The sequence below is a fragment of the Lates calcarifer genome, linkage group LG10, assembly GCF_001640805.2.
Source record: "Lates calcarifer isolate ASB-BC8 linkage group LG10, TLL_Latcal_v3, whole genome shotgun sequence".
NCBI lineage: Eukaryota > Metazoa > Chordata > Actinopteri > Centropomidae > Lates > Lates calcarifer.
Genome location: NC_066842.1, coordinates 2,923,130 through 2,937,096, shown reverse-complemented (window position 1 = coordinate 2,937,096; position 13,967 = coordinate 2,923,130). Strand labels below are relative to the sequence as shown.

At 41.1% G+C, this 13,967-nt stretch overlaps 2 protein-coding genes across 2 annotated transcripts in view; one reads left to right on the top strand and one right to left on the bottom strand.

Annotated features, from left to right (window-relative positions):
• Window positions 1-9,582, top strand: part of cftr (CF transmembrane conductance regulator) — a 32,729-nt gene extending 23,147 nt beyond the window's left edge. Inside the window, exons 20-27 of the mRNA XM_018692375.2 lie at window positions 682-909; window positions 2,301-2,401; window positions 4,123-4,353; window positions 5,751-5,906; window positions 6,550-6,639; window positions 6,800-6,972; window positions 8,040-8,145; window positions 8,490-9,582. Of these exons, the coding sequence (XP_018547891.1) occupies window positions 682-909; window positions 2,301-2,401; window positions 4,123-4,353; window positions 5,751-5,906; window positions 6,550-6,639; window positions 6,800-6,972; window positions 8,040-8,145; window positions 8,490-8,705 (1,301 nt within the window). The 3' untranslated portion in view covers window positions 8,706-9,582. The remainder of the gene's footprint in view (window positions 1-681; window positions 910-2,300; window positions 2,402-4,122; window positions 4,354-5,750; window positions 5,907-6,549; window positions 6,640-6,799; window positions 6,973-8,039; window positions 8,146-8,489) is intronic.
• Window positions 9,583-10,623: 1,041 nt separating this feature from the next.
• The window catches only part of cttnbp2 (cortactin binding protein 2), an 85,395-nt gene continuing 82,051 nt past the window's right edge, over window positions 10,624-13,967 (bottom strand). Inside the window, 3 exon segments of the mRNA XM_018692362.2 lie at window positions 10,624-12,129; window positions 12,132-12,234; window positions 12,765-12,866. Of these exon segments, the coding sequence (XP_018547878.1) occupies window positions 11,840-12,129; window positions 12,132-12,234; window positions 12,765-12,866 (495 nt within the window). The 3' untranslated portion in view covers window positions 10,624-11,839.

Genomic DNA, 13,967 nt, shown 5'->3' with positions numbered 1-13,967 from the left:
TACTTCTGTTTGTTAGTTTCTTTGTGTTACTGTGTGGTACTTTACTTATATAAAGTATATGAATGCACAATAACACAAACTAATTAACTGATTGAGGCAGCAGTAGATGAGCAGCTGTTGTATTCTTTGGTGTAAAATTCCTGGTTTTGTCAATGGAGTCTGGTAGCAGTCCATCTCTAGTTTCCAGATTCTCTACATGAGTAAAAGTACAACCAGTTCCCTTTGACACTGAAGTTGGCTTCTGAAAAACTTTTTTACCATCTCTACTTATTAACGTTTTACTCAAACTACAATCTGCAAACCATTGTGTTGATTTCAAGGGTCAGGGTTAGGTTGTATTCTAAGTCTGTTCTTTTCACAAAGTACACATATTTTCACAATGAGTCCTTAATTTTCTGTCATGCCTCATGAACCAAATGTCATGAATGACTGCGCAAAACCAACCAAATTTGTTTTGTCTAATTTCCTTCTTATTCCTTCTGACGCAGGTTGCCTGCCTTCCCTCTTGTTTCCTCTAATCTGAGCCGCCTTTGTTCACTTGTTCTGTCCCACTTAGCTTTAGTTGCTTTATTGACATGACCGACTAAACCAATACTAGCCGTTTGCAAAATACAGGTGTAGAACTTTTTTAAAACTGTACCTTACTGTGCTTTAAGCTGTGCCCCTTCTTCCCTCTTCCAGCTCGAAGCCCCATCTTCTCCCACCTCATCATGTCGCTGAAGGGTTTATGGACAATTCGGGCGTTCGGGCGTCAGACCTATTTCGAAACGCTCTTCCACAAGGCGCTGAACACTCACACCGCCGCCTGGTTCCACTACCTGTCGGCGCTGCGATGGTTCCTCTTCCGCTGCGACATGATCTTCGTCCTGTTCTTCACCGCTGCCGCCTTCATCGCCGTGGGAAGCAACCGTGAGTGATGACTGTGGGTAGACGGGTGGAGGTTTGCACGTATGGATGAAGGCTGTAGTTTAGGATTCTCAGGTGGAAAAACTGGCTTTGACCAATTATCAGGATCCTTTAACCCAGAGCAACTTCTGGCAGCCTTAGTGATTGTGATGCCTTTAGTGGTGGTGACAAAGCTCAGTAAAATCAACCTCTTTTGGAAAAAAAAAGACTTTTAAACTGCATAATATTTGCGTTCTGCATTAAAGTACTCATAACAAAAATACAACAGTTGTAAAAAATAACAAAAAATTGCTAATTAATTGCATTTTTAAAAATTGCGCTCGTGAAAAGGCCTTAACTGAGCAACATGTCCTCCAACTCATACAACCATATTGGTTGTTTGTTCCTACACTTGAATACGACCGAGAAGACTGTTTCCTACAGTGCCGCCCCCTACTGGCAGCAGGATGTATTGCAACATGGCAGTAAGCCGGCCAACGGCAACAGGCATTTTGGAGCTTATACTAATAAATATGTTGTTTATAATAATAAACATGCGCTTAACGGTTTTGAATGGTCTCTGTTTGGTTAGGTTTAGGAAAAGGTTGTGGTTTTGGCTAAAATAGCATAAAAAGAAACTGTAACTGTGAGGTTTTAAACGGGAACCGAACCCAGGTTTTTATTTTAAAATAACAAGAATTATAAACAGAGGTTGGCGTATTTGTTACAGCAACAGCACTTCCTGCTCCAGAAGCAGGGCATCGTGGGTAATATATGTCAGTTCGGCTATGTTTCAGCTCAGTGAGTGGGAGCTCCGGTCAAGAGATTGATCGTCGCTGTTTTCTGTACATGAAATCGACTCTGAGCCCAACAGAATTAATTACCACTCGTGGCTGCAGAGGGCGCTGCTGCTCCGCGAAATTACATTTTGTTACTTAAAAGGAATGAGAGCGGTTTCTTGCAACTACCAGTGCTTTTATTATTTGTTTTGTTTGGGTCTCTGGTGAAGAAGCCTCGGTCTTATCTGTGTGTGACAGTGTGTAGAGTCAGATATCAGGATCATAACAGAACAGTTTGTCTTTGAAAACCAAACCAAAACTGTCGGAACGCCACCGGATAAAATGTCATGAACGAGAGGAAGCATGTGTTTGTTTAATTAAATGAATGGGAAACGCACGTTCACATACACACACACACACACACACACACACATACACACACTTTCACTAACATGTGTGGTGGTTGCGTCATACCCTGTGTTGATGTTGTGAGCAGATTAAAGGGTCATTTCACAGCTCATTAGTTTCCAATAGAGCCAGGAGCAGAGCTGCAATACCTGACATCAGAGAGAGCAGCTTTGATTGGACAAAACCAGTGACTTTGTGTGTCTGTGTGTGTGTGTGCGCTCTCAACAGAGGACAAACCAGGGGAGATTGGCATCATTGTGGCCCTGGCCATGCTCATCCTGGGGGTTTTCCAATGGGCTATCATCACCAGCATCACCGTAGACGGACTGGTATGTGGATCACACAAAGACCTGACTTGCATTAAAATACCACACAACCAATGGCCGGTCAAGAGTGTATCGAGCGTTACAAACACACGCATTAGGGGGAGGGTTTTTGCTGAACATGTAGGGGTTTGTTTTTTAACACCTGTGTCTGCAACCAGATCTCTCTCCTGCAGCTAGTCCCATCTGGCGTTCAACCTTCCCCAAATTTTCCCACACCGCTCCGTTTACACCGTTCATTGCACCTCCGCCTCCACCTCCACCCGCTGGAGGTTCGCATGCAGTTCATGAGTGGTTTCGAGGTGGGGAAGGGTGGCACCAGACACACCCCTACACTCTGGATGATTGGATGCTGAAGCCCTCACTAGGTCCAAGAAAGTAGATCACATCAGTCCAGTTCTCAGATCTTTTCAGTGGCTTCCTTTCTGCTGGTTTATAACGCAGTTCCTCAGGTGGTCCACGACAGGTCTTCCAATACAGTCTATTTATGTTAAAGCTTTTATCCAATCAGATTTCAGCCCTGTGTTGCCAAGGTAACAGAAACCTGCCTTGAGCCCTTCAGAATCAACAGTGCGCGCTCCTGTCATTTAAAATTAATCAAAGAAACTGTTGCCGCGTGGATCCTTTAACCAATCAGATTTCGAGTTGGCGAGCAGGCCAAACATGACGTCGACATTGTCCTGTCATTTGATTGGATGCTCAGAGATCGTACGTACCGGTCAGAGCTAGCAAACCGCGTCTGTAGCTACTAGCGCAAGCTAAAACATGTTAGCATAGATTTAATAGCTGTTTTCTCAACCGGCAACGGCTGAAGGAGGAGGAAGAGTTCAGTGAGTCTGTTGTAGAGGTTTATCTGTGCGTCTCAGTTCCAACATTAAGTCCTTTTCTATCGTCACGGAGGCTAACGCTGAAAGTCGAGTCAGTCAGTCGGATTTCTCGGATTCGCTTCAGGACTGAGAGTGTCCGCTCGACAGAAGCAGCTTTTTATTTGTTTCGGTTGAGTAAAATGCATTTGACCTGTATTTTATTGTTTTCTCTTCGTCATTTTATCAGTTAACATTGATGCCTCTGCTGGAGATGATGTGTGTGGCGCAGCTGTGGCTTTGTTTGTGTTTGGAGACCTGTTGAATTGTGCTAATTGGGTTTTTATAGCATTGCTTTAGCAAATGGTATTTATTCTGGCTACATGACATGCCTGTCTGTGATTCAAGCCTCTGTTATACTGTGTTTCTGTATATTGTTGATGGTCTCTATCGCTGTGACATCATAGTGAAGGTATTAACAGGTGGGTTGATTCAGGTTGGACACCTGTTCACCACTGCCTTCAGAGAATCACTGTCGTATGATGCTTTTACACTTGCTTTGATGCCTTCTATATCGTCTGCAAAGCACTGTTGTTCAAAGAGACATGGTCAGTGGAGCTGACAGAGCTTATCACAGTGCAGGACGTTTTGTTCAGCACACACTCACTCACACAATGGTGGTGGATTATCACAGGCACAAGATAACATTTTCTGTGATGTTAAGAGTAGCTACTGAAATCTCAAGAAAAGGTACGTTCGGTTTGCTTCTGCTGAAACATTGCCTGTGTAAGAATTTTTCAAAATAAATGTCAACTTTTCATGAGCTAAGAAAACGGTCCAGGTTCAGCACCAATTAGTATTCACGCCGTAGACTGATCCCAGTCACCCACCGTTCTCCTCTCCCTCTCCTCCACCTCCTGTCAGATGCGTTCAGTGGACCGTGTCTTCAAATTCATCGACCTGCCGTCGGAGGAGCCGCTGCCGGGGAAATCTGGCGGCAAAGGAGGCAATGACCTGGTCATCGACAACCCCCACGCTCACGACTACTGGCCCAACCGAGGCCAGATGGACGTCCAGGGCCTCACGGTCAAATACACGGAGGCTGGACGCTCCGTCCTCAGCGACATCTCCTTCTCTGTGGAGGGGGGGCAGAGTGTAAGTCCTGAGTGATGGGGGTGAAAGATGCTATAATCAATATTTTATATTAATCCTGGATCTGATAGCTGTGGATTTGAAAGGGATTGTTTGTAGCAGCTATTTGCATACTATTCTGTTTTCATTCCAATGATGAAGCGGAACTGAGTGAAGGAAGGAGTTTTCAGGAGTTGGTGGAAAACAAAACGGAGCTTAAACTCCATGTTGGTGATAATGTTCATGCTGTTGTGTTTACAACTTGTTTCCATTTCCCCAACATCAGTTAATGCAGGGAACTGAGTTTTTTTTTCTTTACTGTCGTAATTGATATTTCCTTTCTGGGGTCAAAGTAGAAAAAAGGTACAAATCAGAAGCCTGTACTACGAAGCAAGGATCAGGAATAACGATGTCTGGTGTAACATCCCAATTAAAACGTGCTATGAAAGGTGGATAGGTTTTACCTGGGGTCTGCTGCCATGGTAATTTACGCTGCATCTCTAAACTGCTCTGAGCAGGTTATGTTTGTGGTTAACTCGGTGTAAGTACCATCCCACAGGTGGAAGAACCGGTTGATTTTTTTCTCACAGTCAAGCATTATGGCAGAATTTAGCATCATTATCAATATAAACAATCGTGTTGAATTTAATCCAAGTATCCTAATAATCATCACATATTTTCATGTCCTTACATCTCATTTTACAAATGAAGATTCCAGAAAACATCTGACAAGTCTTCCAGGCTTTGTCGGCAGCTGCATTTTTACATTTTGCTGCCGGTGTCTTTAAATTCCTCATAAACTGACAGAATTAACGTGCGCTCTTCATCTGAGAGATACACAGGCCTCATAACAATAAAAACAAAACAATCAACAAATGACAAATAAGCAAGGCCCTGAACAAAACAAATGATAAGATGATAACGATACGAGGAATCCACAGTAGGATTATGAACAGCAGCAGGTTTCTGCTGCTAGAAAACACTTCAGTTGGATTTGTGTCTGTAGCATCTTCCCTCTCAAGCTAAATATCCTGCATTACAAATCACTATTCAAAAGAGATAGTCTGTGCAATATGTGACCGCTCTCCTTCTCTGCTCCTGGCAGTAATTATAGTCAGTATGAGCTCCTCTGTAATGAATCCTGGAGGACTAGCAGAGCTCAGTAAGTGTCAGTACTTTAGCCTCGTCCCATTAGCTGCTCTATGGCCTCCAGATAAATGGGCTAATTGTTGAAAGGATGGCGAGCTTTTAGACTCCCTAACACCTCAAGGCAGCAGTGTGTACTCTACTTGGATCTTTATATACTGAACAGTATGTGTGCATATGCAGTATTTGCAGCATTCCCAACCCCAGAACCCAAGAAATGAGTTGATGTATGAAGCAGATTTAACAGTGTCTGTTCTGGTTGTGTGTCTGTGTAGGTGGGTCTGCTGGGTCGGACGGGCTCAGGGAAGAGCACCCTGCTGTCCGCCCTGCTGCGCCTCGCCTCCACCGATGGAGAAATCTCTATCGACGGCGTCTCCTGGAGCTCCGTGTCCCTGCAGACCTGGAGGAAGGCCTTCGGAGTGGTGCCTCAGGTACGACTGCGAACGCTGAGCGGCTTTTCACCGAGACTCTGTTTTCTTGTTGTTATAAGTGGAAAAACATCTGTTTGACAGCTAAAGCTGAGGATAACACCAGTATTTTTGAACCTATTTTCACATGTTTTTGGATGTAAATCATTGATTGGGACAATGCAGTATTGAGCTAGAATGTGCTACTTAAAGATAATTCAACTTGGCATTTATGGATTAAGATTCCTACATAGATAGAGCTTTTTATTAAGGTGTAACATCCTTTTTACTTGACCAGAAAACAGCAATACCAGACTCCATTGACAAAAACAGTGATTTTACTAAATGAAACACAAGAGCTACTGGGATACTGCTGCCCCCATTGATAAGTTTGTTTGTGTTATTGTGTGACTTTCAGTGGTGGAAGAAGTGTTCAGATCCTTTTACATCAGTGAAAGTATCACACAATAACACAAACAAACACATGGATACAGGCAGAGGTATTCAAGCAACTCACTTTTTCTGCACGGTAAAATTACTCTTTTTGTCAATGGAGTCTGGTATTGATATGTAGCTGGTTTGTTTTGAATTTTCATGTTTGCTTTTGCCCAGGTAACCCAATCTCTAAGATAAGATTTAGATGTTTTCTCTGTTCTTTACTGAACAGAAAGTCTTTATTCTGACTGGGACTTTCCGGATGAACCTGGACCCACACGGACGTTACAGCGATGAGGAGCTGTGGAGGGTGGCTGAGGAGGTGAGCCTCTATTTTCCCTCGCTTGTTGTAATTAGTCTGTCCTGTTCTATCAACATGTTTTTCATTTTATCAATCAATTCAGAGGTAATGAACCTTATGTTTCTGGTGAATTAACCACCGTTTTAAATTCCTCCCTTGGTTTTTTTCTTTTCTTCGTTAGGTGGGTCTGAAGTCGGTGATCGAACAGTTTCCGGACAAGCTGGACTTTCAGCTGGTGGACGGAGGCAGCGTCTTGAGCAATGGACACAAACAGCTGCTGTGTCTCGCACGCTCCATCCTCAGCAAGGCCCGCATCCTGCTGCTGGACGAACCCTCCGCCTACCTCGACCCCATGTCAGTATTTACGCCAAAATACTCTGATAGAGTGTTGTTTCTGAACTTGTATTTGAAAAATTTAAATACAGTTCTCACAATATTATTATTATTATTATATTAAAAATATAAATGTGCCTCTCTCATTCTAAGCCATGCATACATTCACATTTATTATTTAGGTATTAAAGAATAACAGTGTTTTTGGTGTAAACTTGGACAAAAATCACTAAACAGCTGCTTTAACATAATCAAACAGTTCAATTATCGGCCTTAAAATACATCCACTGTTGTTCTAAGTGTCTGACAACATTATGGACAGGACTCCTGCAGATAGACCTTTCATTAAGGAGTAAAATCCTTTTTGTTTAACTAGAAACAGCGGTTTTATTGCTCTGTTCAAAGCCACCAGACTCCATTGACAAAAACATGAATTTTATCTCACAGAATGTGGGAGTTGCTGGAATGCCGCTGCCTCAACCAGTTAGTTTGTTTCTGTAATTGTGTGGGTTATTTTTACTCCAGTAAAGTATCTGAACACTTGTTCGAGCGCTGGAAGTCGCACAGTGACACAAACAAAATAACAGATCGAGACATTCTGTGAGGTAAAATTCCTGTTTTTGTCAATGGAGTCTGGTATGTAAATGTTTCTAATGTGCATACACCTCCTGCCTGCGTGTATTTCTTCAGTCTCTCTAATAAATCGTATTTGTAGGCAAGGAGCCGCCGCCCCCTGCACGCTCAAACACCTGAAAGTGATCTAGGATTTGTGTGTATTTGTATCCGTCACCCGAAACAAGCTCATGTAGTGTTCCTGTCAGCATATGGTGACAATCTCGACTGCTTACAGTAACTCTGAGCTACTGTATGTGAGAGTCTGTGTAGCCATATGTGCAGACGGAGGGGGGCATGATGGGAAATGAAGCCTATAATGAGCAGTGTGGTTTAACCGGAGGCTTGCTCTTTCATGTCCGCTTCAGCAGGAACAGAAGGCTAAGCTAACGTGTTAGCAGTGGAGAGAGACGGCCTTTGATGATGATGATGATGATGATGATGGTGTGTGTGTGTGTGTGTGTGTGTGAGAGCAGAACGTTGCAGGTCCTGAGGAAGACGCTGAAGCAGTCGTTCTTCAGCTGCACCGTCATCCTATCAGAGCACAGGGTGGAGCCGCTGCTCGACTGTCAGAGGTTCCTGGTGAGTTTTTATTTTGATCAAATAATCAGGATTTCCTCTTTGTCTGATCGACTTTTCCTCTCGTCACCTGATAAATAATCGTCCTCTACAGATACTGTAGATGGTACTACAGATACTACAGATACTTTAGATACTTTAGATGGTACTGCACATACTTTAGATACTGCAGATACTACAGATTCTGTAGATGGTACTGCAGATACTACAGATACATCCCTCAGAAAATTCTGTTTTTATTTTATCAATGACTCATTTTAATTCAGTGCATTGTGTCCAGATAAAAAACTTTAACCAGCTCCTCCTCCCTCTCCCTCCCCCTCTTCCTCCTCCTCCCATCTGTCCAGATGATCGAGGGCAACTCCATTAAAAGCTACGACTCCATCCAGAGGCTCCTGAATGAGACGAGTCAACTGAAACAGGCCATGAGCACCACCGACCGGCTCCGCCTCTTCCCGACGCTCCACCGCCTCAACTCCAGCAAGAGGGCGGCGCCGCAGACCGCCAAGATTTCATCGCTGCTGGAGGAGGCTGAGGACGACGTCCATGACACCCGCCTCTGATCAGCCAGACGTACACACACACACACACCAACGTAGATGGGTTTGATGCAGATGGCGTCGAGTCCAATTGGCAAATAGTGATAATTTTATTTCCAAAAATTACCTGAGAGGTAAAACTCTCCACTAGAACCAAACAAACTTCTGTTTTTCTGAAAAATGTGCTGAAAAAAACACTTTGAAGTCAGGGTTCGGACAAAATTGACTCATTCCTACTTAGTTTTTAATCAAAACCGATAATTAGGACTAATACATACAACTCTTCACATACAAATATAACGTGAACGTAACAAACTGCTGTCACAGAATGACGTTTAATTTATTGACAGAATTTTACACTAATACACAAGTGGTAGAGTGGTTTTGCACACATGTAATAAAATGTTATGTCTTATAGTTTGAATGCTAACAAGTCTTTTTATACAGAGTCAAAACTTCATATTACAAGTGTGAAAAACTTAAGAGCAACACAAAAGTTAACAGTAAAAGCAGTTTCATGTAGGTGAATCAGTGTTTAAAAGTTGGGTAAATTTTTTCCAAGTTGTATCTGTTGCTTCCCTCTGAAACTGGAAACCATTTTGTCTCCTTTAACATCGTTTTATTTTTCGAGTGTTGCTCCTTTCATACTGAACAATAGTTTTGTTTTAGCAGTGATGCAGAAAAAATTAAGGTACCATGGAGAAATGCCTTGATGTGTTAACTGTGACATCAGATGTTTCTTTTTCTGTTTTTTTTTTTGTTTGTTTGTTTTTTTAAACAGTGTAAATTAAGGGCAAAGCTGTTTCTTACACATAGGAAAAGGACGCGTGTCCAAAAACTATATATGTATATGTATTTGTTCAATCAACTATATTTCCAGTAAAACTTAAGATTTTGAGAATTTTACTGTGGTTGTGTTTTTTGTTAAAAGCCAGAGTGCAGCAATCACAGTGGAGAAAAGTGAGTCTTTTTCATGAGGTGTAATCAAACAGTGCAATTGTCCCTGTTAAAGTACATCCACTACAGTACAGACAGGCTTATAAGTCTCTGACAACATTATGGAGAGGATTCCTACAGAGGTAGAGCTTTTTATTAAGGAGAAAGATCCTTTTTGTTTAACCAGAAACATCGCTGTATATCAATACCAGACTCCATTGACAAAAACAGCAGTTTTACCAAGCAGAGCACAGGAGTTGCTTGAATCCCGCTGCTTTGATCTGTCTGTTTGTTTGTGTTATTGATACTTTATATAAGTTATAAGTATCACAAATAACACAGACTGAGGCAGTGGTATTCTAGTAGCTACTGTGCTTGCTAAAATTGCTGGTTTTGTCAATGAAGTCTGGTGACTTTGAAAAGAGTAATAAAATGGCTGTTTCTTATTTTCACATGTACTTGGGTGTAAATGATTTATCCTTGATCCTTTGTCTTAAAACAGAAATATATCGCTGGATATATATCAATACCAGACTCCATTGACAAAAACAGGAATTTTACCCCGCAGAACATGGGAGTTGTTGGTCAACCGCTGCCTTGATGGGTTAGTTTGTTTGTGTTATTTTTACTTAATAAAGGGATCTGAAGGTTTCTGTCAACACAATAACACAAACAAACCAACAGATGGAGGCAGTGGTATTCCAGCAGCTACTGCACTCTGCTTGGTAAAATTCCTGTTTTTGTCAATGGAGTCTGGTATTACTGTTTTTCAGTTAACAAAAAGGATCTTTAATAAAAAGGTCTACCTCTGCAGGAATCCTATCCATAATGTTGTCAGACAGAAAAACTGAGCATTAGATTGGTGTAAAAATATCTTTTCGTTAACAGGGATCAGGTGCTATGGAGTCCCCAAAGGCTCAAAAAATCAACATCATTTGGGAGTTTGTGGGGGCTCTGTAAAGTAAAAAATTAAAAAATCAAGAACAAAACAACAGAATAAGTCCGGTGGGGATTTTTGACAGTGCCATTTTAATTAATGTTTGTGCTTGAAAGACAATTCTTTAAACCTCAAACAGCTATCATACAGATCCAAATCATAGGTTGACTAAAATCTCTCCTGTACATTATGTATATATTTATATTTATATATATATATATATAAACAATGTCTGCTTAAAATAAAACTTGTCCTTTTTAAAAACAAAAACAGACGAAGAACACAGTGATAATGGAAAGCAAAAAAAGAAAAGTGAATTACACTGTAGGGCTCAGCTGGGGTTAAATTGAACATGACTCAGGGAAAATGATTTAAAATATTTATTATGGCTTACAGTTGACAGAGGACAATCCTGTGTTTATACAGTTCTATTACTTATTGCCACATCCCCTTCACTCTGAAACAAGTGTAAGGGTTCAGAACCAAACTCATTTTACAAACACTATGTACAAGTTTCTTTTTTTGTTTCAGCAGTTTTGCTTTAAGGTTTCGTCACTGTACAAGCGTCATACCACGTACACCAATCTATAGAGCATTTTAAACGTACTAATTCTTATTTACAAATATATTTGGTAAAACCCTGATTAATTTCCAACAGTATTTAAACCAACCTTGCAACTATTTAAAGATAAAACACTTGAATATCTCAAAATACTTAATAGCAAAAAAAAAAGAAACAACGAAAGAAAGAAAATAAAAACCTGCTCGTTTCTTTCTTTGATCCGAAAACACTTTTTTCACTTAAAAGTAACACCTGTAAATACTTTCAGTTACTCTTCAATGGCCTTATACCAGAGGAGAGGTACAGTATTTCACTTTAAGTACACAAAAAATACTGTGCCAGGACTCTTTGAGGCAGTCAAATACTTTATATCTCGACTCTTTGCTTCAGTAAATTCTTGAATACTGCAGGTTGAGATGCTGGAATAAGGCGACAGTAAAGTAACCTGCTGCATTACTTTAACTTCTGCTGTTTTTTAAATTCTTACCAAACCCTCTTTTATTTTTCCCAAAATCCCCCCAGAACGATCAAATACTTCAAATACTGTAATAGAATAAAACTATGGTCCCCAAGTACACAACTGTAGTACAGTGTAACAAGTACGGATAACAAGTACAAATACTAAAAGTCAAAGGTCGTCAGGTACCTAGTCTTTACATCGTGGAGGGAGGTTCACAGCGGAATCATGGGAAGGAGGACGAGGAGGAGGGAGGAGGAAGATGTCTACTTGTTGTTTTCATGCAGGTCTCTGTGGAGGATCCAGATGTCCTCGTGTGATTGGTTGTTGTCGTTGATGTTGTTGCGGTAGTAGTTGTTGTTGCTGCTGCTGTTGGGTGGAGCCTGCTTTGTTCTGCTGCTGCTGCTGCTGCTGCTGCTGCTGTTGGTGGTGGTGGTGGTGGTGGTTCTGCTGCGGCTCGGAGGCGTTTGGGTTCGGATCGGGCTGCTGCTACCGCCCCCGCCGTTGTTGTTGTTGTTGTTGACAGTGGTGGTGGGCGCTCGTGTCTGCTGCCCCTGCTGCTGGGGACCGGGAGCTGCGATTTGGTGCGAGGCCCTGAGCGCCGGTCACCCGTCTGGACGGCGGCCTGGGCGGAACCGCGGCTGGACTGACGGACGACGGTCTGCGGGGAGAGATGGAGAGTCAGGTGAGTCGGAGACATTTTCGTTTTCATTCAGCCTGATGATCACGGCCTCCAGACACAGGTGTGAGTAAAGTTTTATTGTTTACTCAGCTGTTTCTGTCGATTGTGACTATTGTGTTATGATGTTAAGTTAAACATTTTACAGTTCAACCTTTACTATTTGATATTTGTTTATTTTTATTGTTTAGCAATACAAATAATTCATAAATTCAATTAGATTTTACAAATTTAAAGTAAAATCTGACTACTCTCTCTAACTGACACTGATCAATAACAGGTTTTAAAATCTTCTGTCCCTCAGTTCAAACCTCAGAGCTACAGCTGCAGTAGAGACACATTAAACGACGTAGAGTCCTGAACCTGCTGATACTGGACAGGTCAGTTATGTGTGAGGTAACAAACACACAGACGACACACAATTACGTCACACACATGCTTTATTTTGACACAGAGCTGCAGTCATTCATGTATTTACACTCTTTCTTTTCTCTTTTTTTTCATCCTCTCACCGTCTGTGGTCTCTGCTGAACGGCAGTTTCCTGCTCGGCCTTGTCGGAGGGCGACACTTCGCTGCTGGAGAACAGGATCAAGTCGTCTTTGGCCTGAGAGATCTGCAGGAGATAAACATGTTAACGTCTGGTTTACAACAGGTGAGCACTGACGTTACCTGAAGGAAATTACTGGGTGTGGATGAGGTCGATTCTTACACCAGTCATTAAGAAACAAAGCCACAAACAGATGATATTTTTGGTTTAGTCGGTTAAAAAAAACCTCCAGCAAATGATTCAAAGGCCAAACTCAGCCAGATGAATAGGTTTTCAGTTCCAGACACACTATTGGAAGATGACAGCAATGAATTAAGAAGTCAAAACATATCATCTAAAAGCTGAATGTATAAACACTGTTTTCTCATTTTGTATTTTGCTGGATGACAAACAGTGATTTTTCTTTCTTCTTCTTAAAGACCAGAGCTCACTTTTGTACTACTTCATTATATTAATCTGTCAATGTGAACACCAGTATTACACTGTTTGAGTATCTTACTTAAAAAGTCTGTTTGAATGTACTTCCACTGCTACAAAGAGAAAAAGGATCTCCATCAACTGTGGTATATAATGACATTTTTGACGCCATACTATACCATGACATTTTTTTTTACTGTTTTTGACGACACACTATACTATGACATTTTTTGACCGTTTTTGAAGCCATACTATACTATGACATTTTTTGACCGGTTTTTGACGACATACTATACTATGACATTTTTCATGGTTTTGACCGATTTTTTGACGACATACTATACTATGACATTTTTTGACGACATACTATACTATGACTTTTTTCATGGTTTTTGACCAGTTTTTGACGACATACTATACTATGACATTTTTTGACCATTTTTGACGACATACTATGACATTTTTTGACCGTTTTTGAAGACATACTATACTATGACATTTTTTGACGACATACTATACTATGACATTTTTTGACATTTTTTGTCGACATACTATACTATGACTTTTTTCATGGTTTTTGACCATTTTTGATGACATACTATACTATGACATTTTTTTGACCATTTTTTGATCGACATACTATACTATGACATTTTTTGACATGAGACATACTATACTATGACATTTTTTGACCATTTTTGACGACATACTATACTATACTATGACATTTTTTGACCATTTTGACGACAT